General features: G+C 44.7%; 1 protein-coding gene across 2 annotated transcripts in view; it reads right to left on the reverse strand.

The window, feature by feature from the left end:
* Positions 1–2,977: 2,977 nt before the first annotated feature.
* The window catches only part of smg6 (SMG6 nonsense mediated mRNA decay factor), a 43,355-nt gene continuing 23,250 nt past the window's right edge, over positions 2,978–23,082 (reverse strand). For both annotated transcript variants that reach the window (XM_037547272.1, XM_037547271.1), the window contains exons 3-19: positions 20,953–21,145; positions 20,587–20,697; positions 19,009–19,115; positions 18,647–18,725; positions 18,313–18,423; positions 15,624–15,833; positions 13,863–13,924; positions 12,390–12,535; positions 12,122–12,238; positions 10,499–10,667; positions 8,929–9,145; positions 8,569–8,748; positions 7,491–7,658; positions 7,232–7,376; positions 5,800–6,029; positions 4,826–4,907; positions 2,978–4,651 (exon numbers count right to left, since the gene is read on the reverse strand). In XM_037547272.1, the coding sequence (XP_037403169.1) occupies positions 4,521–4,651; positions 4,826–4,907; positions 5,800–6,029; positions 7,232–7,376; positions 7,491–7,658; positions 8,569–8,748; positions 8,929–9,145; positions 10,499–10,667; positions 12,122–12,238; positions 12,390–12,535; positions 13,863–13,924; positions 15,624–15,833; positions 18,313–18,423; positions 18,647–18,725; positions 19,009–19,115; positions 20,587–20,697; positions 20,953–21,145 (2,458 nt within the window). In that variant the 3' untranslated portion in view covers positions 2,978–4,520. The remainder of the gene's footprint in view (positions 4,652–4,825; positions 4,908–5,799; positions 6,030–7,231; positions 7,377–7,490; positions 7,659–8,568; positions 8,749–8,928; positions 9,146–10,498; positions 10,668–12,121; positions 12,239–12,389; positions 12,536–13,862; positions 13,925–15,623; positions 15,834–18,312; positions 18,424–18,646; positions 18,726–19,008; positions 19,116–20,586; positions 20,698–20,952; positions 21,146–23,082) is intronic.

Below are 23,082 nucleotides of genomic sequence, written 5' to 3' on the forward strand. Positions count from 1 at the left end.
CAAATTTGCAAGTGAGGATATGAAATAGTTCATTGTAGAGAAACGACAGTGAAATACTTCATGAAAAATAATAAATAAAAATAAAGTATCCTGGTGTAAAAAAATTAATGTGCAAAAATGTAGATCTTTGTGTCGGTTTGAGCTGAAGTGGCTCAAGCTTATTCGCCTCTTTATATTTGCCGCTGCTATGCAGTCTAAAGACGCCGCATGATGGCACTGAGTGTTTACATGCATCAATAATCCGATAATAACGGGGGCAGTCGTGGGCTGGAGGTCAGGGAACCGGCCCTGTGACCGGAAGGTCACCGGTTTGATCCCCAGAGCCGACAGTCCATGACTGAGGTGTCCTTGAGCAAGACACCTAACCCCCAACTGCTCCCCGGGTGCTGTGGATTGGGCTGCCCACTGTGCTGGGCAAGTGTGCTCACTGCCCCCTAGTGTGTGTATGTGGTGTTTCACTGCACTGATGGGTTAAATGCAGAGGTGAAATTTCCCCGTTGTGGGACTAATAACGGTCTCTTAATCTTAATAGTAGGATTTCTGCAGTTATCCACAAATGGCCATGTAAACACCTACTCCGATCTATAAATCTGATAAAGAGGCTGGATTTCAGCTCAGGAATCCGATTTCTCAGTGCTGTGAACTCTCACTCTGATTTCTTTCTTCTCTGTCTGAGCATGTGTGAGATTAGACGGCAGGAATAAGGGAGCAGTGTCACCAAACCAAACACGAAATAAAGCATTAAAATATTCTTCATCTTCAAGATGACGTTCATATTTACTGTCTGACTCCTGTAGACCTGGAGTTTCCCCATGATCTGATTACTGTCTGACTCCTGTAGACCTGGAGTTTCCCCATTATCTGATTACTGTCTGACTCCTGTAGACCTGGAGTTTCCCCGTTATCTGATTACTGTCTGACTCATGTAGACCTGGAGTTTCCCCATTATCTGATTACTGTCTGACTCATGTAGACCTGGAGTTTCCCCGTTATCTGATTACTGTCTGACTCCTGTAGACCTGGAGTTTCACCATTATCTGATTACTGTCTGACTCCTGTAGACCTGGAGTTTCCCCATTATCTGATTACTGTCTGACTCCTGTAGACCTGGAGTTTCCCCATTATCTGATTACTGTCTGACTCATGTAGACCTGGAGTTTCCCCATTATCTGATTACTGTCTGACTCATGTAGACCTGGAGTTTCCTCATTATCTGATTACTGTCTGACTCCTGTAGACCTGGAGTTTCCCCGTTATCTGATTACTGTCTGACTCCTGTAGACCTGGAGTTTCCCCATTATCTGATTACTGTCTGACTCCTGTAGACCTGGAGTTTCCCCATTATCTGATTACTGTCTGACTCCTGTAGACCTGGAGTTTCCCCATTATCTGATTACTGTCTGACTCCTGTAGACCTGGAGTTTCCCCATTATCTGATTACTGTCTGACTCCTGTAGACCTGGAGTTTCCCCGTTATCTGATTACTGTCTGACTCCTGTAGACCTGGAGTTTCCCCATTATCTGATTACTGTCTGACTCCTGTAGACCTGGAGTTTCCTCATTATCTGATTACTGTCTGACTCCTGTAGACCTGGAGTTTCCCCATTATCTGATTACTGTCTGACTCCTGTAGACCTGGAGTTTCCCCATTATCTGATTACTGTCTGACTCCTGTAGACCTGGAGTTTCCCCATTATCTGATTACTGTCTGACTCCTGTAGACCCGGAGTTTCCCCATTATCTGGTTACTGTCTGACTCCTGTAGACCCGGAGTTTCCCCATTATCTGGTTACTGTCTGACTCATGTAGACCTGGAGTTTCCCCGTTATCTGATTACTGTCTGACTCCTGTAGACCTGGAGTTTCCCCATTATCTGATTACTGTCTGACTCCTGTAGACCTGGAGTTTCCCCATGATCTGATTACTGTCTGACTCCTGTAGACCTGGAGTTTCCCCATGATCTGATTACTGTCTGACTCCTGTAGACCTGGAGTTTCCCCATTATCTGATTACTGTCTGACTCCTGTAGACCTGGAGTTTCCCCATTATCTGATTACTGTCTGACTCCTGTAGACCTGGAGTTTCCCCATTATCTGATTACTGTCTGACTCCTGTAGACCTGGAGTTTCCCATTATCTGATTACTGTCTGACTCCTGTAGACCTGGAGTTTCCCTATTATCTGATTACTGTCTGACTCCTGTAGACCTGGAGTTTCCTCATTATCTGATTACTGTCTGACTCCTGTAGACCTGGAGTTTCCCCATTATCTGATTACTGTCTGACTCCTGTAGACCTGGAGTTTCCTCATTATCTGATTACTGTCTGACTCCTGTAGACCTGGAGTTTCCCCATTATCTGATTACTGTCTGACTCCTGTAGACCTGGAGTTTCCCCATTATCTGATTACTGTCTGACTCCTGTAGACCTGGAGTTTCCCCATTATCTGATTACTGTCTGACTCCTGTAGACCTGGAGTTTCCCCATTATCTGATTCCTCGAGAGCATGTAAATGCGTTGATTGGATTACTGACAAAATCTGATTTTCTGCAGTGATTGGATTAGTAAGTGCATGTAAACGCACTCGTTGAGTACATCAGTGAACATCACAGAGCACCTGGTCCAAATTCTGCGAGAATGTCCACAGGACCAGGGATTTGGACTGGGCAGCACCGCTCTCCACCCCTCCTTTAACAGATGGAGAAAGTTCTTCCAGCGCTGGTGCCTCCCTGTATTTAGTGCTGTAGAGGCTCCTGATACCGAGTGTCTTTTTCTCTAGTTCAGTATGAAACACACACTGTCCAAAGGTATGTGGACACCAGCTCATCCAACATGTGGACACTTCTCCTCTTAGCTGCAGCCTCTGATCTTCTGTGGCTGTACACTAAGCCCAGTTACTACCTCTGATCTTTCTCTGGGGAAAGGGAGCCACCTATGGGCCAATCCTAGCACAGGCATGAAGAGGAATAAAAGCAGCAATGCAAACTTAAAGCGTTTATTAAACTGAAAGAAGGAAATTCACCACTGGGTTAAACGTGAAACGTGAGCAGCAACTGCTTTAAACAGTGCACTGCTAAACAAGACGTGCTTCTTTTAACATCAGGTTGCCACAGATGATGACGACGCCTTTAAAAACAGATTCAGGTCCCATTAAGATGTTGCAAAACACCAAATGCTGTTTTTTGTGGAAAGAACAAGCAGCAAAAGTCAGATTATGGAAGCTCATTATAGTACGCCTGCAAAGATTTCACCCAGAAGAAAAACAGTGGAGAAAAAAAAATAACCCAACACACAACTATGCATATTTTAAGATGAGTTTGGACCCTTTTGTTTGGATTCTACTGTAAAAACAAAGGAAAACGAGGCGAGCTTTTTAAAGCAGGATCCAGACTGAAAAATGATGAACTGTTCGCTCTTCATTAACCTTCCCTGACATGCTGAAAACGTACACACTGCTTTTAATTATTAACAAAAGAAAAAAAAAAAACCGCATCATTCCGGTTCTGTACCATCCGTATCATCTCTCCTTGCTTTTTTATCTTTTCCATCTTGTGTCCAAAGCAAAAGCCCCTAAACCTAATCGCGAAGCTGCGGAACGACTGTTTGAAGCCTATTGGGTTGCAAGCGAAATGCTCGTGTGCTGCTGTGATGAGAGGACAATGAGGTGTACTATAGATATAAGTGGAGCACGGTTGTCCATACAAGTGCATCAAAGCCACACCAAGCCCAAAGCAACTACGGATGAGCTGATAAACTTTAAAAAACAACAACAAAAAAACATAAAAGCCAGTCAAGACTGCAAATAATCAAGCAAACTGAAGCACTGAGACGATGAAAACTCGATTCTCATGTGAGGCCTTGCAGGCCACAGAACAGGAGCGAGAGAAGTCACAGCAGCGTATTAACTCCTGGCTCCCTGCTCAGAGTCCCTCACGCTGCCTCTACTGGAGCTCTATGCTCATCACAGGCTGCCCTGTGGGTGCCTAAGTAGTCATGCACAGGAAGAGCTACCATTGTGGTTTTGACTCTATCTGAGCCCGAACCACCAACTGTCCGTCTCTTCCTCTCTGATCTACCTTATGCTCAATATTGCTAGCTGGCACGCGTTACTGTAGACTACACAGCACAGCTGAGAATGCCTGTCGGTGTTTATCTCGCTCATACACACAACACTCGCTCGCTCACACACACACACACAGCCCTGCAACTGCACCTCCAAACCATCCCCTGCTCCTAACAGGTGCGACCCCCCTGTTCAGCTCAGCCTGGTTCAGCTTCCCAAACGCTCTCCACACGTTCTACTATTAAGGGATTAAGAAACTCTTCCTCATCTTTTTGAAAAGGCCTTCATTTATCATTCTTGCTTTTTTTTGTTGTTGGTTTGACCAAAAAAGCTTGTCTCTTTCCCCTCTCACTCTCTCACACACACCGTCTCTCTCCCTCTGTGCTGTGTTCTTGCTTATTCACTCCACTGCGATGGAGGTTGAGCGGTTTTTACAGTGCACTGCCCGGCCCCCCGTATTCAGCCCACTTTAGCCCAGCTCAGGAAGGCAGGGATGTCTCGGACCGGAACGTTCCTAGTCAGGGCCTTCACGCGTAGGTTACGGTCATCTGTGAGCAGAACCACCTCCCTGCGCAGCCGAACTGGCCCATCTTAAAGAAAGAAATAAATCATTTGTTATGCTACACTGTGCGAGAATCAACATCAACTCCAACTCAAAACCTCAAAACTGACAAGCCAAATAAACACAGCCTTGCCGGAATTCAGAGTAAAGCTGACCTGCACAGGGATGTTTACTGGTTTAGGTAAACAGGAGCTGATCTCACCTCTCTGAGCAGGCATGAAGTCCTTAGCCTTGTCTTGACAGTAATGCAGGCAGCAGGACAGAATCACATCATCATTATTGCCCTGGAGAAAGAGAGCACGTTCAGTATCCGTCCTACCCGAGATTCATCGCTGAATTCAGTTTACTGTGAAGAACCGAACTGGGAACCTTTACTACACACAGTCCTATGTGACACAGATGTGTGTCAGTGTGAACAGATAAACACTGAATCTGACATTTTCTGATATGAGACGGTTTTATATGTGGTACTGAAATCTGGTACATATCAGATCTACAGCAATGCGGCTCAGTCTGAAAAGCCCAATTGGAATTCAAGCGACTTTAATGTCAATCCCACTCAACATTCATCATAATTTCACGCTCAAACGTTCAGGCTGATGTTTCTGCACCAAAAAATCAGAAGGCACCTATCGCAACCACTCCGTGTTCAAAGAGCTTTAGAAAGAAATGTCCGAATGAGGCCGCAGGAGAACGAGGCCACAGGAGAACCCGGCCGCAGGAGAACCCGGCCGCAGCGTCAAAGAACCGTTTAGAGTCTGAAAGTGAAGTTTTAAGAATCCGAGGACAAGAACCGAAGAAGTGGTCATTTCCTATTTTTACTGCGAGCTCGAACACGTTCTGGGTGATGAGCCCAGCTGTCAGTCAGTGAAGCTTCATGATGCTCCTGTGATGCTGGTGAAGATGAAGCTGATCCTCCGGGAGCGGCTGGCGTTCGTCGGCGGTTGTGATTGTTTATCTCTGGGTGAGTCGCGTGACGCTCTGTTCTTTTGTGCATGCGGCTCAGTTTAGGAGCTGATCTGATCAGACTGATGACTGATGCATTTAAAAGATCATGTGAACAGCCAAAAAAAAAACGGTGAGCAAATCTGATTTGGGACACTTTTACCTGCTGTCTAAGTGTAGCCCTAGAGAACACACACACACACACACACACACACACACACACACACACACCTTTTGTCCAGAGGTATCCTCACTGCGGAAGGCAATGGACTCCAGCTGGTTCCCCCGGCTGGTAAGTGCTCTCAGACCTGACTCTCGGGCCTCAAACCCCTTCTCCAGGAAGGTCACGGCCGCTTTAGCTTGCTCCTGCACCAACCTGGCATGAGCCGCTCCGCCTCCACCAACAGAGTCTCCATCACGGCTCTCCTGCCCCTTTGCTAAGCCATCAAGCTCTGTAATCACTGAAAAACACACCACAGGAGGGAAAAAGTGAGAAGAGTTTGAATACGCAGAACAATATTACAGTAAAACCCTTATTACCCAAAACGTCTTACAAAACATTTGTCTCTCATTTCAGCATCAATGGTAGTACAGTCTAAATCGGTGGTCTTCAGGGACCGGTTTGGCCTCTTCTCCACTGCTGGGCCAAACGGTTCTGAGCACAGAGGGTAACTGTGGTGTTTCCACATGGACACGGTTTGACATGGAAACGCTTAAACGATGAGCTAACCACACTCAGGGCACAGAACCGTTCGGTGGGGTGATGTAACGACATAAAGTTTGCTTAAACAAATGAAACTAAACCCACCATTCAATAACCATCAAAGCTACAATCTAAAACCGACATCGAAACGTTAGGCGGCGCTGCCTAACCAGCTCGAAAGGAGTAGCCGGTCAGTGTTGGCCGACATGCTGCCAGTGCTGCTCACCACAGAACAGGTTCGATTCCAACTAGCAAAAGCGTTACTGAAACACATTTAGATGGCGATGACTCCGATCTGAGGAAGCGGAGTCGAGCGGCCGATGTTAGAAAGACAGAAAGCCAAAATTAAACCTCGATGCTAAAGCTACTGAAGGTAGTTATCTGGCTACAGTCTGCTTCAGTAACAGATGCTCAAATACGACCCATTTAGATGACAAGATGAGAGCAGCTGATGGAGAGACCGGAGTTGGCGTGACAGACGGAATCAGGCGCGTTTCGTGGTGGGTGTTGTGTGCGTGGCTCTGTTACTTTTACAGTTTTACATTTACGGCATTTGGCTGACGCTCTTCTCCAGAGCGACTTACGATTTGATCATTTTACACAGGGAGGCCAAGGCGGTGTTGGGAGTCTTGCCCAAGGACTCTTACTGGTATAGTGTAGGGCGGTTACCCAGGTGGGGATTGAACCCCAGTCTACAGCGTAGAAGGCAGAGGTGTTAACCACTACACTAACCAACCACCACTATTAGCCTGTTAGTTACTTGTTTGTGTAGTTTTCTTGGTAATTTCCTGGTTCTGATTTAGCCGTACAACAGCTGGACCAGCGCAGAACGCTGAGAACCATTTGTTTCAGGTGGAAAAGCGGCCTTTGAGAACCGCAGGTCTGGAAAGGTATTGAACACGGAGGTAAACAAAGAGCAGAAAAGGTGATGAGATGAAAAAGGGCAAATCTTGGTCTTACCGATCAGCGGCACCACCAGTATGTATGTACCACAGGCCAGTAGTGTCTTCAAGCCCTCTAGGTGATCAATGAAGCAGTTGGTGTCCGGGACAAGGTAGAAGGGTCTGATCTCCAGCTCCAGCTGACCTCCCGTCTGCAGCACAGCCTGGAGAACACACACAGTCACTCAGCTAGCACTCGTTTACACTGCACCTGCATGAAACGTACGAAGACGTGTTGGTGCGTCTGCAAGGTGCACGTCATTTTCCGTGTGCGATACCTGTATTTTGTCTCTACGTTTCTGTTGCTGTGCGAGTTTATGGGCTAGTGCGTGGCGTCGTGCTCTTAGCTCTCGGATGTCATCCTCACTTCCATCCCCTTCCACCTCTCCATCCATCTCTCCCTCTGATGCAGACAAAGAGGACTCTTCCACTATCACATCATCCTCCTGGAAAACACAAACATACAGCTACTTTGCTCAGCTTTGGTTTCTCCTGATGTACAAGCTTCATTCATTCGTCCCAACCCAACAGGACTGGACTGCTCACGTTAGCATCGAATGTCATTGCTCAAATATGTCGGCCCTGCGTCGGTTCGCCTTCGAGTTCTCACTACATTTCACAGATTTTACCTGGCACTGCCCCTGCTTTAGCTTTCTTAATCGATTTAATAATGTAATAATTTAATCATTCTTAATCAATTCTTACTCTCTACTGAACAGAGACAAAGGTCTGGTCAGGTTTGGATTAAAAATCTGTGGTTGTAGTTTTGTGGTTGGACTGATTTGTTCATTGTGAAAACAAAACAGCCCCAGTCCACTTTTGCTTTGCTCTATGGTGAAGACCTTGAGGCGTGCTGTACACAAAGCCACGGTCCCCCAGCACTTCAGTGAGTAAAAACAGACCAGGGACCATTTATACGGTTCCATGCAGGATACGTGTGTCCGCGATCTGCGTCAAGACAGCAGCCCTGACATATTAAACCGATAAGATGTAAGGCTGACGTTGGGAACGCAGCGCAACCTTAGGCTGCTTTCACACTGAAGGAACGACAGCACAGCCAGAAGCAGAACCCTTCGTGGCGGACACGCAGGGTCATTTTTCCAATTTTGGGCAATGTGCTTCGGCCAGTTCCTTCAGTGTGGACAGCAGCAGGCGAGTCCGGTCGACATATTAGAGAACACTGCGCTCACGAGCTGTGAAAGTGGTCTGAGATCTCAAAGGATCAGGAAGAAAACGGTCTTCTTTTTGGTTCACTTATACTGTGAACACGAAAAGAACTGAGGTCATTTGCAGTTTCAGGTTCAGTCTAACAGAACTCAGTCTGGTTTATTTAGAGATGCAGCAGTGCGCTCTCACCTGGCTCTGATCACAGGACTGTGACTGACTCTTGACCTCTGTTTCCTTGCTAGGAGTCGGTGGTGCTGCAATAGAAACGTATTTTCCTCCTTTAAAGGCCAGCAGTGGCTCCTCCTGGCCACACAGGGCCTCCAGGAAGTACTTCAGCACGGTGACTCTCTTACAGTCAGCAGCCATTGCCTACAGAACCAAGAACACAAGCATTTATACATGGGCTAAGGTGCGGAGTTAAGTGTGTGTATTTACACAGTGTCACTTATATATGTGTTAAAAGGGCCATCATGCTGCGTGTGTATGTAAATGTGTGTGTAAACACAGGCCAACTGAGGCAATTCCCATGTGTGTATGTATATGACTCACAGTGTCTGTCTGGGGGTCTACATAGCACGGCTCCTGTGGAGCAGCCAGCAGGGGGACAAATCCAGCCAGCATTCGGTCCTCCTCCAGCACCAACAGCCGGAGCTCCTCATCCCCCTCTCCATCACCGTCTGCCTTATACAGTGGAGTCTCACCGTGATACACACGCGCTAGAGCGTTACACAGCTCTGCCAGGCACTGCCACACATCTGGACTGCCACTGGATACACATAATACACACACACACACACACACACACACACACACACACTTACTACAGATCCATTTTAAATAGTTATATTTGTAAACATGCTATGCAGGGACCTCAGGATGTAACGCTGTTCTGGCTCAGACCTTGAAAATCTAAGTAACGACATTTACAGGAGAACACAGATGTTTACTCTGCTGTAAACTATGTGCATGAAAAGAAGTGTGTGTTGAATACACCCCGAGCTCAGCCTACAGGCAGACAGACAGACACTATTGATCCTGAAGGAAATTTTGCAAACCGTTCAATCAGCCAATTTATGCTGCTGCAAGGTCTGCCCACAGTAATGCCGGTCAGCATGCAGTGTGCATTTGGATATCTAGTCTACTTACTGTAACACTTTTTTTCTAGGTAATTTGTATGTTAACAGCTCAGTATAAAATGCCAACTTGGCATGTTAATGAGACTTAACTGCAATGTAATGACTGATACTGAACTAACAAGCCTTCTATCAGGCATTAACTGTCAGCTTGCTGAGCATCTAAATAAACTTACAGAAGGTAAAAGTAAAGGAGGCATTTCTGACGGTGGAGATCACATCATGAAGGATCATGTCTGGCATTTCATTTGCAGTAGAGCTCATCTCGGCAAGTGTTTTGACGTTTTGCTGGACCTTTGTAGCCGCTATTTTTTCTTGCGTGTTATGCCACTGGTTGAGAGCAGCTTCACTGAAAGAGCCATTAACTTGATATTTTTATATGGTGCTGTTGGTTTAATCTTTTTAAAAGTCTGTGCCTCTTAGTTTGTGAATAATTTGCATTTAACTAACCAGTTTTTTCCTCAATGGTCTTAACACAATGGTTGTGCTTCTCTCCACAGAAAGGTGTCATCAGAATTTTCAAAATTGAGGACCAAGTTGCAATTAAACAGGTTTAAGTGGGTGAATTTCTAGTGTTTCATCAGAACATTAATGATAAGTCATGTAATGAAATGCCTAGACTGAGATTGGACAGAGACCTGGATTCATTTACAACAACCAGTAAAAAACATTGTTATTGGCAAATTGCAGAATTTTGAGTGTTTTTGTTTCTTGTAGCTTTAACAAAGATATCAGGGACCTGTTTAAACAGTTAAACCTTCAGCTAATAAAATGTTCTGTTATTTTTGATTAGCCAGGTTTTTGCAGCCACACCAGCTATCTGTAAATGAGAATGGTGGACCCTGAATATGAGATCTATAAAAGCACTCAATGTATTTTCTAGAATAAAATAAGCGTTTCAGGATGAGTAGGGTTCCCCAAGAACCCCAAGAACCCCAAGAACCTGGCCATTTCAACACGTGTGTTTTTGTACAGTCGGTACTCACTCAATATTGCATGGTGGAGGGTTCCACTGCTCCGGGTGACCCAGCATCCAGTCCGACCAAACTTTAACGCTGGGCAGCAGCTCTCGCAGGTCGGCCGGAAAAGCAGACACTCGCACCATGGGCTCTTCTTCCACATCACACTCATCGAGCTCATCCACTGGGATGGGTTCTGGCACATGGAGAAAATGGTTACGACAGTGCGGCTCCACCGTTTTCTACCTCTTACTCTTTCAGCCAGGAGCTGGCCTAACCAAATCTGTGGACTACATCTTTATTTTTTAAAACTTTTAATTAAACCTTGCCGGTAAATAATCTTATGTGCATTTAATTTAATTTAATGGAAAAAACATTAGGACGTGTACTCGTGAAACTTCTCAGAACAGGAGTGCAGGTCCTGTTAGTACGGTAGCTGTAAATACACCCATCAGGCGTAACGTTCTGACCACCTCCTCGTTTCTACGCTCACTGTCCACTTTATCAGCTCCACTGACCGTATAGCTGCACTCTGTAGTTCTACAGTTACAGACTGTAGTCCATCTGTTTCTCTGATACTCTGTTACCCTGTTCTTCAGTGGTCAGGACCCCCATGGACCCTCACAGAGCAGGTACTGTCTGGGTGGTGGGTCATTCTCAGCACTGCAGTAACACTGACGTGGTGGTGGTGTGTTAGTGTGTGTTGTGCTGGTGCGAGTGGATGAGACACAGCAGTGCTGCTGGCGTTTTTAAAGCAGCATCCTGTGACCACTGGTGAAGGACTAGAGGATGACCAGCACAAACTGCAGCAGCAGATGAGCTGTCGTCTCTGACTTTACACCTACAAGGTGGACCGACAAGGTAGGAGTGTCTAATAGAGTGGACAGTGAGTGGACACAGTGTTTAAAAACTCCTGTGTCTGATCCACTCGTACCAGCACAACACACACTAACACACCACCACCACGTCAGTGTGACTGCAGTGCTGAGAATGACCCACCACCCAAACAGTACCTGCTCTGTGAGGGTCCATGGGGGTCCTGACCACTGAAGAACAGGGTAACAGAGTATCAGAGAAACAGATGGACTACAGTCTGTAACTGTAGAACTACAGAGTGCAGCTATACAGTAAGTGGAGCTGATAAAGTGGACAGTGAGTGTAGAAACAAGGAGGTGGTCAGAGTGTTACGCCTGACCAGTGCAAGACACACAAATGAGAATAAGAATTTGACCCTCGATCAGCACAGACAAACTGATTTGATGTGGATTTTTTGGGAATGTATGTAGAGCTTAAAAGAGCTTAAACTGGGCTCCAATATCTTTAAATCATGGGAACATAAGACACCTGAGCTTCAGTGCTGCAATACTATAATCTCTGTGAAATCCATTTAATTCTTCGATGTGATAAACTCCAACGGATGAGCTCTAAACACACCCTCACAATATTAATATTCCTAATAAGCTCCTCCAATTCAGCAAAATCAACGGCTGGGGCTGCCAGTTTAAAGGCTTTAGGGTGACTCACGTTCGTCACAAAAGAATCAGAAGATATTTTCATCATTTTGACACCAAAACCGACAAACTCCATGTTGACAGTGGAAAAATAAGTCTCCCACACCTCTGAAATCCCAATAACACCCCTGGAGCTCACCTGCAGACGTCTCTTTTAGAAGTTCAGTACACCGCTGCACCAGGAGCCCAAACATGGCCAAGCCCAGACTTGTGGTCTGTTCCTCCAGTACTGAACGGGTCTCTTCCTGCTCTTCAGCTGGGACAGATGCAGGCACAGAAAGCAAACAGTGGGTGGCCAGCGAGAACCCTTTTAATTACTCTAAAGCAGATCTGCTCTGAATCTGAAGCTGAAGTCGCATTAAGCATCCAGTGGATGAGAGAGTAGTGTGCTCATGACTTGGGTGTACCTCTGGTCTGAGCATAGTGAATGGTGAACATATTGATCGTCATGATCTGCAGCATACGCGTGCTGCCCAGGGGAGACGGGCTGTGCTGGAGGAGGGCCCGGAACTCTTGCAACACACGACTGGCCACAGCTGGGAAGCTCTCCATCCTGAGGACCAATCAAAACACATCATTTACAAAATCATATTTTTAGGTTTGAGTAAACAACACATTCTCAAGATGGCAATTCCATGTGAAAAGCCCAAAACTAAACACAACAAGCCAAATAAAAAAGGGGAATAGGAACAATCTGAACGACAAATGAATGAATCTGTTAATCCAATCTGAGGTCAGCCTGACAAAAGGTTTATTCAACTGCCTGGCCAATTTTCACAGTGCAAGCACAAAACCTTGAGATAAACAATGTTGACGAACACCAAATATTAAAAGGTACTAATATGTAAACTCTTATGGGCAGTCATGGGCAGAAGGTCACCGGTTCGATCCCCAGAGCTGACAGCACATGAGGTGCCCTTGAGTCAGACGCCTAACCCCCAACTGCTCCCCGGGCGCTGTGGACAGGGCTGCCCACCGCTCCGGGCAAGTGTGCTCACTGCCCCCCAGTGTGTGTGTGCTCACTAGTGTGTATGTGGTGTTCCACTTCACGGATGGTGGAATTTCCCCGTTTGTGGGACTAATAAGGGTCACTTAATCTAATCTTAATACATCATATCCCAAACTAGTCCCAGTGGGCTGTGGGTAGGGCTGAAGGATTAATTGTTTTTAATCTCAAAATCACATTTTTAACAAGTGCAATTTTCAAAATAAATAAATAAATAAAAATACCATGGTCTTACAGTTTATTTTCGACTACACTCTATATAGCACCCAAAAGGGTTCTTCTGTTGTTACGGTGTCAAGCCAGTAACTATAGCAGAACCCTTCTGGGTGCTATATAGAGCGACATACAACACATTTTCCACCAGTCAGAAAAACAGTTTCACAATGCAAAAACACCTCTAATCAGGCCAAGGGGTTTTCTGAGGGTTCACAGTTCCATATGGAACCATTTCCTTTACTACAGAACCCTTAAAGAACCATGTCTATAAGTGCGAATGTTAATACGCTGTGAGGTTTAAGTAGGGAAATTTAACCTAATCACACGGAGCTTGTGAACTGCTTTTAGACGAATTCGACCAATCAGAAACAACCAAACAACGTTGGCTGTGACATCACAACCGCAAATAGCTGAAATGATGGTGCTCTGTGTTAAGTGTTCAAGCTTCAAGCCAAACATGTATACGCCGGTCTTCTTAGTCAAAAAAAAAAGGCCCAAACATCAGTTTATAGAAAAGATTCGCAATTTAATACATAAACGCAATGCTGGACGGAAAAATCCCCATTCCATACTTGGCCAAAATAGTTCGGATCCAGCTGTGGGTCAGTCAAAACTGTATAACTGGAGCTTCAAAAAAACGAAAGCTGTGGTGACTTACCCTACTTTAGTGAAGAGTTTTCCATGGGTGTGGAGAAAACTCAGGATGAATCTCTTATTGAGCTGCACGGAGAGAATAGCGGTTATAATAAGGCACATATGCTCATATTGTTTGAACAGGATATTACTAAAAAAGGAAAACTGTACACAAAAGCTCCTTGTTTATCTGTGCAAACAGTGATTATGCTATGAAATGAAATCACCGTACAGCCTAAAGGCAACAGTGGGGGCTCCGAATGATTTGAAAGCTTGGATCTGAAAGCGAAGACGTGGAAAGGATGGATCAGAACTTTGTGCATCCTGTTTGTTTATAGTGACGTGTGCAAATATCCAAGGTAACAGAGATGATGGCCGCATTACGGCCCACTGACGCCCTTCTCTGCCATGGGCGGTGAGTCATGTGCGGCTACATCCTGTGCAAGGCTCATAAACAACTCTGGCTGACCTCCTCACCGCTCCAAGTGTGTGTGCGCTTTGTGAGTTTTGTGTGTGCGAAAACATTTTTATTTGGCCATAGGTACAGCCGCATTGTGGCTTGAGTATTAACTGATTATACGCCACGGTACGCAATTAAAAGACAATTACGGCCTAAATAAAATGCTCAATAACAACAAAGCCTGTTTACTTCAAAACCTATGAGGAGGGAACGTATGAGTAACTCTTCATGCCTCTTATTCCTAATTCTGGGACATGCCTCTCATTCAAACTCATCAAAAAAATACCACAACAAAAAACAGGAACCGTAAGTAACGTAGAGTGTTGGATGAAAGAGCAGAGAGCGGTGAAAGAAATAAAGAAAGGAAATGAAAGAAGTTTTGGAGGACGAGAAGGATGGAAATGGAGAGAGAATAAGGGTACTGAGTTTAAGTGTCTGTTTTTATGGAGCTGTGTAGGAGGTGTTCCTGAGGACGAGTTTCTCTGGGTGCAAGACAGAAAGAGACAGACAGACACACAGAGGTGTGTGTGCGCATATTTAGCTGTCTGTGCCCACAGCAGCGAAGAAACACACAGATACACACCCCCAGACAAACACCCACACCCACAGTGACGAGAAAAGGTCTCACTCATCAAAGGTGCGAGTGCAAAACTAATGCACATTATACAAGTCAGCTCCGGCCGCGCGAGTCTAACTGCTGCAATTTCACCAGAACATCACGGGTTTCTCACCAACACGATCACGCCGCTGAGACGCTGTTGCTAAGCAACGACTCTGACAGCTGTAGGAGACGCTCGAGCCACCTGAACGTTTTTTACTTCTCACTTTGCCACAAACAGAAAACGGATGCTGTTGAGGTCACATCTGACTGACAGCCGATTTGGTCCGACTCTGAAGACGAGACGACACTAAATTCCCAAACTGTCGTCTCCACTGAGCAGCTTTTCAGTCGGCAGCTGTGACAGAAGAACAGCTGAACAACCTGGAATCAGCCAGAAATGAACCCAACACCATTCGCCAAACTAAACGGGCTGTAAGAAGCTTTACAGACCGGCTGGAACAGAACAACATTAATACTGATCTGGACAAACTGACCAAACTGAGCTGAACCTGATATTGGGTCAGTTTTACGGCTCAGTCTGATTTGGTCCGACTCTGAAGATCAGACACGTCTGGCGAGTGTGTTAAGATGAAATGGCAGCAAGCCTGTGGTTTAAAAGCAGCTGGACAGCCACTCTATGAAAGGTATAAGGTTTACAGCTAGGCGATGCACTTCTGCACAGACAGGTGATAAAGGAGCTGGAGAGGATGTACAGCAGTTCTCACATCACTGGCACTCAGAGCGCTCAGGCCTCCATCTTGCTCATCTCTGCTTGACCCGCTGCCCAATGTGCGAGACACCACTCCTGCATGCCCACTGGGGCGGATCCAGATTTCCACCCGACTGGCATCTTCGCCTCGACTCCCCCCTCGACCCCGCGGGCCACGTACACCACCCTCTGAATCCTGCTTCCGCCTGCGCTCGATCTGCTCGGCCTGAGGAGAGAAGGGCTTTTTTTTAAACTTCCAAAAAAAATTAAAAATGCACTAATGCAACAAACACTGACCAAAACGTGATAATAAGTCCAAGAGACCTCCAATCCAGGACTCATCAGCATCTCTCATCAAACAAAACCATATAGCCACACAATCTCGTTGCTGTTGCACAAAAACACTGGTGTCTCTATTTTTGTCATTTTTACTGTTTTTGTTTGTTTTGTAATCTGAAAACTCCAGTCAGCCTCTGCATTCTGTTGAAATTTCCTGATAAACAGACCAATAAAAATGGTCAAAAATTCCTTTAAAAAAATAACAAACAAAAAAACAAAACTTTTGAATTCAATTAAAGTTTTTTTCTTGTCTGGAGAAGTTTTGTTTTGACAGTAACGTTGCCCTGTCTGTATGGGGTCTTTATTTCTGTCTCTCCTGTCTAGTATGTCTGTGCAGTTGCCTTTATGTTGTATTTTTGTATATTTTGCAGTTGGAGTTCAGCTACAGACTGCTTGCTGTAGTCTGAATGACAAAGTTTCTTCAACTTTGATATTCTATATAGAGAGAGAAAGAGAGAAAAAGAGAGAGAGAGAGAGAGAGAGAGAGAGGAGAGAGAGAGAGAGGAGAGAGAGAGAGAGAGAGAGAGAGAGAGAGAGAGACAGAGAGAGAGAGAGAGAGAGACAGAGAGAGACAGAGAGAGAGACAGATAAATAGCTATATACACACTATATTTCCAAAAGTATTCACTCATCCATCCAAATCAAATTCAGGTGTTCCAGTCACTTCCATGGCCACAGGTGTATAAAGCCGAGCCCCTCGGCCTGCAGACTGCTTCTACAGACATTAGTGAAAGAATGGGTCGCTCTCAGGAGCTCAGAGAATTCCAGCGTGGTACCGTGATCGGACGCCACCTGTGCAGCAAGTCCAGTCGTGAAATTTCCTCACTACTAAATATTCCACAGTCCACTGTCAGTGGGATTATAACACAGTGGAAGCGATTGGGAACGACAGCAACTCAGCCACGAAGTGGTCGGCCACGTAAAATGACAGAGCGGTCAGCGGATGCTGAGGGGCATAGTGCGCAGAGGTCACCGACTTTCTGCAGAGTCCATCACTACAGACCTCCAAACTTCATGTGGCCTTCAGATCAGCTCAAGAACAGCGTAGAGAGCTTCATGGAATGGGTTTCCATGGCCGAGCAGCTGCATCCAAGCCTTACATCACCAAGCGCAGTGCAAAGCGTGGAGTGCAGTGGTGTAAAGCGCCGCCACTGGACTCTAGAGCAGTGGAGACGTGTTCTCTGGAGTGACCAATCACGCTTCTCCTTCTGGAAATCCAATGGACGAGTCTGGGTTTGGTGGTTGCCAGGAGACGGTACTTGTCTGACTGCATTGTGCTGAGTGTAAAGTTTGGTGGAGGGGGGATCATGGTGTGGGGGTGTTTTTCAGGAGTTGGGCTCGGCCCCTTAGTTCCAGTGAAAGGAACTCTTAAAGCTTCAGCACCAAGAGATTCTGGACAATTTCCTGCTGCCAACTTTGTGGGAACAGTTTGGGGACGGCCCCTTCCTGTTCCAACATGACTGACCACCAGTGCACAAAGCAGGTCCATAAAGACACGGATGAGCCAGTTTGGTGTGGAAGAACTTGACTGGCCTGCACAGAGTCCTGACCTCAACCCCATAGAACACCTTTGGGATGAATTAGAGTGGAGACTGTGAGCCAGGCCTTCTCGTCCAACATCAGTGTATGACCTCACAAATGTGCTTCTGGAAGAACGGTCAGAAATTCCCATAAACACTCCTAACCCTTGTGGAAAGCCTTCCCAGAAGAGCTGAAGCTGTTATAGCTGCAAAGGGTGGGCCGACATCATATTAAACCCTATGGATTAAGAATGGGATGTAAGCGAATACTTTTGGCAACACAGTGTAACAAATGAAGCGTTAATCTAGGTTATCAATTCAACCAACGTGTTATTTTAACATGTGGGAACACTACTGGTTGGCATAGAATCAACATAAAAATGAAAAATGGGTGTTTAAACTCAATGAAAGCTTCATTTCATTCTCTGTTAAGTGTGAACTTGGATATCTGACTAACTAGTTGACTTGACACCAGCAAAGTAACCCTGCTCTGCTCACATAGTCACATAAATGAGTACAACAGCAGAGAATCCCACAGCCAACCTTATTATTCCTCTGCTGAGTATAAAAATCTGGGCAAGGACACTTGTGAAGCTAGCAAGGAAGAAAACCTCATACCTCAATTTTCTGTCGCTCTTCAGTTTTTGACATTTGAAAATACCTGTTTACTTTTTACAATGTGTGTAAATTTCATGATCAATGGACCAAAAGAAACGGCTCAAAATTTCAGAGGAAAATCTGACTTTCATTAAAAGTAAGGTAGGTTTTTTCCTTCTCCTGTGAAGTTACCATGTTGATATGCGAGGTTTCCCTTCTCAACAGCAACATGCAAATCGCTTTCCTTACCTTGCGCTTGGCTTCCTCAAACAGACTCATCAGACTCTCTTTCGCGGTCAGGATTGGGTTGCTGGCAGCCAGGCTGCGCATGTAGTAATACACAGCATCTAGCTTCCGCTTCTGCCAAAGGGACAGGAGGGAGGAAAGTAAAAGAGACAGAAATCTATGACTAAGAATAAGAAAAAATACATATATGAATATTTCAGGGGCAAAATATACGGTGAGGCCTTCAACACAATTATATCCTACATTGATTACGAACGTATTAGTAAATATCCGTGTAATAGCAAAAGACAAGGCATGTGATTGACACAACGAGAAACGGAAATGAATACGATCTCACTGTGTACACTGCTAACAACGCAAGCTGATTGTAGGGTCTTCCGTTTTTTGGTGCAATCTGCTGAGCCTTTAGGTACCAACTGTGGGAGAAAAAAGAGAAAAGATCAATGAAAGTGATATAAACAGCGTAATAATAGTGTAATAATCCTTTAGATCAAGTGACCCTTATTAGTCCCACAAACGGGGAAAGTTCACCTCCGGGATTTAACCCATCCGTGAAACACCACATACACACTAGTGAATAAGTGACTGTCGGCTCTGGGAAACGAATCGGCGACCTTCCGGTCACAGGGCCAGTTCCCTGACCTCCAGCCCACGACTGCCCCTTTAGCTTTGGCAAAATTTTGGTACATAAGGGCTGACCTGCGTGCTTTGCCATAGTTGGCCGAGTCACTGGCTTGTTCTCGGTATCTTGCAATGTCTCCCTGACAGATCATACAGCGCTGAGCACTGATCAGAGCATATTTCACCTGGAATTAGAGCAACACACAGCGACAACGAAAAGTCAAGGCACTGTATGACTCATGATAAAACAAAACATCGACATAACATCAGACGGAAAACTTATATTACAACACAGCGGCGATTCTGCACCACTTAAGCTACTGAATACCTGTCTAAGACTAGTCTACTTAGACTGAATACCTGTCTAAGACTAGTCTACTTAGACTGAATACCTGTCTAAGACTAGTGTACTTAGACTGAATACCTGTCTAAGACTAGTCTACTTAGACTGAATACCTGTCTAAGACTAGTCTACTTAGACTGAATACCTGTCTAAGACTAGTGTACTTAGACTGAATACCTGTCTAAGACTAGTGTACTTAGACTGAATACCTGTCTAAGACTAGTCTACTTAGACTGAATACCTGTCTAAGACTAGTCTACTTAGACTGAATACCTGTCTAAGACTAGTCTACTTAGACTGAATACCTGTCTAAGACTAGTCTACTTAGACTGAATACCTGTCTAAGACTAGTCTACTTAGACTGAATACCTGTCTAAGACTAGTCTACTTAGACTGAATACCTGTCTAAGACTAGTGTACTTAGACTGAATACCTGTCTAAGACTAGTCTACTTAGACTGAATACCTGTCTAAGACTAGTCTACTTAGACTGAATACCTGTCTAAGACTAGTCTACTTAGACTGAATACCTGTCTAAGACTAGTCGACTTAGACTGAATACCTGTCTAAGACTAGTCTACTTAGACTGAATACCTGTCTAAGACTAGTCTACTTAGACTGAATACCTGTCTAAGACTAGTGTACTTAGACTGAATACCTGTCTAAGACTAGTGTACTTAGACTGAATACCTGTCTAAGACTAGTGTACTTAGACTGAATACCTGTCTAAGACTAGTCTACTTAGACTGAATACCTGTCTAAGACTAGTCTACTTAGACTGAATACCTGTCTAAGACTAGTCTACTTAGACTGAATACCTGTCTAAGACTAGTCTACTTAGACTGAATACCTGTCTAAGACTAGTGTACTTAGACTGAATACCTGTCTAAGACTAGTCTACTTAGACTGAATACCTGTCTAAGACTAGTGTACTTAGACTGAATACCTGTCTAAGACTAGTGTACTTAGACTGAATACCTGTCTAAGACTAGTCTACTTAGACTGAATACCTGTCTAAGACTAGTCTACTTAGACTGAATACCTGTCTAAGACTAGTCTACTTAGACTGAATACCTGTCTAAGACTAGTCGACTTAGACTGAATACCTGTCTAAGACTAGTCGACTTAGACTGAATACCTGTCTAAGACTAGTCGACTTAGACTGAATACCTGTCTAAGACTAGTCTACTTAGACTGAATACCTGTCTAAGACTAGTCTACTTAGACTGAATACCTGTCTAAGACTAGTGTAACCAACTATTAATATTAATGAGGGAATTAGTGCATTTTAACCTTGGAATACTGGGTATTTACCGTCTTGCGCAGAGGTCTGGTACGTATAGCCATTCCATCCATGTAGTCTTCCAGCTTAAACTGGAATATAGCTTGCAATTTCTGCAGCAGTGAATCAAAGAACACGGCTCCCTACAAGATACACGATGTCATTATTTCCAAATACTCATAATTGTTTTTTATGAGCCAAAAATAAACGTCAAAATTGTAAACTACTGAAATATACACCACCCCCCCCCCCCCAAAAAAAAAAGATGGAATGCTGTGAAATTACAGGGAACAAGATAATTACCGCTCTCATCTCAAAAATAACAACAATGCAACACAAACAACACACAGGAATAAACCCAGAACAAATGAACAGATTATATGGTCTGAGTCACGCACCTCTTCCAGTATTGTTAAAAGCATGGCTCTGATCCGGGGGGCAGTGTCCAAATCCTGGTCTTTCAGAAGCTGCCTGAATCTCTCAATGACCTGGTAGAACCCATTCTTCCACAGCGCCTGGTCCAGGTTCTGAGAGTCGGCGAACTCTATGTCTGTTAGAATCACTCGCTCATACAGCGCCAGGAGCTCAGCCCTGAGAGGAGAAAAGCCAGAACGAGACTAACGGGCCAGCGACAGGTCATGAAGTCAGCAAGTTAATCCATCATAAGAATGAATGGATTCAGAACGAGCATTCAGTACATCCAAAAATGTTTAAAGACATGGCTCGGCAAAAAATACAAAAAAAGTCTTCCACTGACCACACACAGCCGATCAGCCAAGACAAGCTTAACATGCAAATTCTACTGGGTTAGTCGAGGTTCACATCGCTGACCGACACAAAACGTCAACGGTCACCCAAATCTGTTACATAAATACATCCCCAAAACCTCTCGCAACCCACTCAAACCACATCCTAGCCAGGGTTGCACAGATTTGATTTGGTTTAGGACACAGGACAACTCCGAGTGAATCCGAGTTCACTGTGCAGCTGGATGCTGCAGGACAACAGGTGCCAAATCTTTCCAAGTCCAACAGTGATTTATGAAAAGAAAACTGAAATCTGTACCATAATCCGTGGCATCCATATGCCTACATTATACAGGGCGATTCAAAAAGATTAATCCGATCTCAAAGCACCATATTCATCCAACCGTGAGGAGCCGAGGAACCAATCACACTCCAACTGTAAGAGGGGGTGATAGAGTTTCTGACCGGCTCCTTCAGTCTGAGAGGAGCTGAGACCCCTGAGCAGAACGTTCTGCGTTCTCCACGTCAATAAGAGTGAATCCGTCAGAACTGAGCAGCGGGATTTTCATCAGCAGTGAAGCTCCAGCAGCTCAGAGCGTTCGCCGCTGGTTCCACAGCACTGGATGATCTCCGAAATCCCACTGAAAGAGCCGTGAGAGCAGCGACGCCCGACACGCTCAGTCCAGTCTGGGATGAGTTTGACTGTGGTGATGATGTCGTCCGTCCAGCTGGAGGAGGTTCAGACTGAGACCTTGTAGAACTACATAATAAACTTTATGCTCATTTACACCGTTTACAGCTCACTGCACTGATCTGTGATGATTTACAGGAGAAATCAATAAATTTGTAATCGGATGAATCTTTCTGAATCACCCTGCATTAAAAGGGGAGTCAGATTTTGGTTCAATGTCTTTCTGTTGTCTACAAATGTCTGTCTGTCACACTTACCAATAAAGTTCAGTTTTATAGGAATAATGTGAGGTCATTTTTATTTTGGCTGTCCAGAAATTAAGCACTTTACTGAAAAGAAAATACTTTTTTTAAATTAAAAAAATGAGGCCTTTTATTTTGAAAACTCTCTCAGCAACATGACATAGTGGTCCATATTTATGGTTTTTGGGGTTTTTTCCCCACATGGGTCCCTCCTGTCTCGACATTCGGTGTATATTTTGTATATATTTCAGTTTCATTATTTTCTTTGTATTTTTACTTTGGTGTTTTTCTGCAGAGTGATGAGTTGAGCCTCGCCACAAGCATTTCTATGCACAAATGTCCTGACATGTTGGGCAAATAACAATAAACTTGAAACTAGATATTAATGTAAACCTTTACATTATTATTTATTATAATGTAAACTTTATGAATGCTAATTTAAACAAAGGTGTCCAGGTAAGCCGTTATGATTGTGTTATGTAGACTCTTCAAGTAAATTTTCACCTGCCCCAGAAGTAGTCAAGACATGTTCGTTAACTGTTAACGAACATTAGATGTCAATAGTCACCCAAATCTTTCCCATGAACACATCCCCAGAACTTTTTCTCACCTACTTAAACCACATCCAGCTCTGGATTTAAAGGGGAACAAACATGTTTGGCTTTTTTTCGTGTCAGAAGTCGCTGCACCATATCGGAGGTTTTAAAAAAAAAAAAGTTTGATACAAAAAATTGCGTATATTTGATTTTTGTCTGAGCCATTCTCTCAACACCAGCTATTAAACTCCAGCAGCAGATCTTACTCTGACCTCCCTTTCACAGGCCCTTCTCCTCCTTTACGATTAATCAC

This window comes from Pygocentrus nattereri, chromosome 18 (genome assembly GCF_015220715.1).
Source record: "Pygocentrus nattereri isolate fPygNat1 chromosome 18, fPygNat1.pri, whole genome shotgun sequence".
Classification (NCBI taxonomy): Eukaryota; Metazoa; Chordata; class Actinopteri; order Characiformes; family Serrasalmidae; genus Pygocentrus; species Pygocentrus nattereri.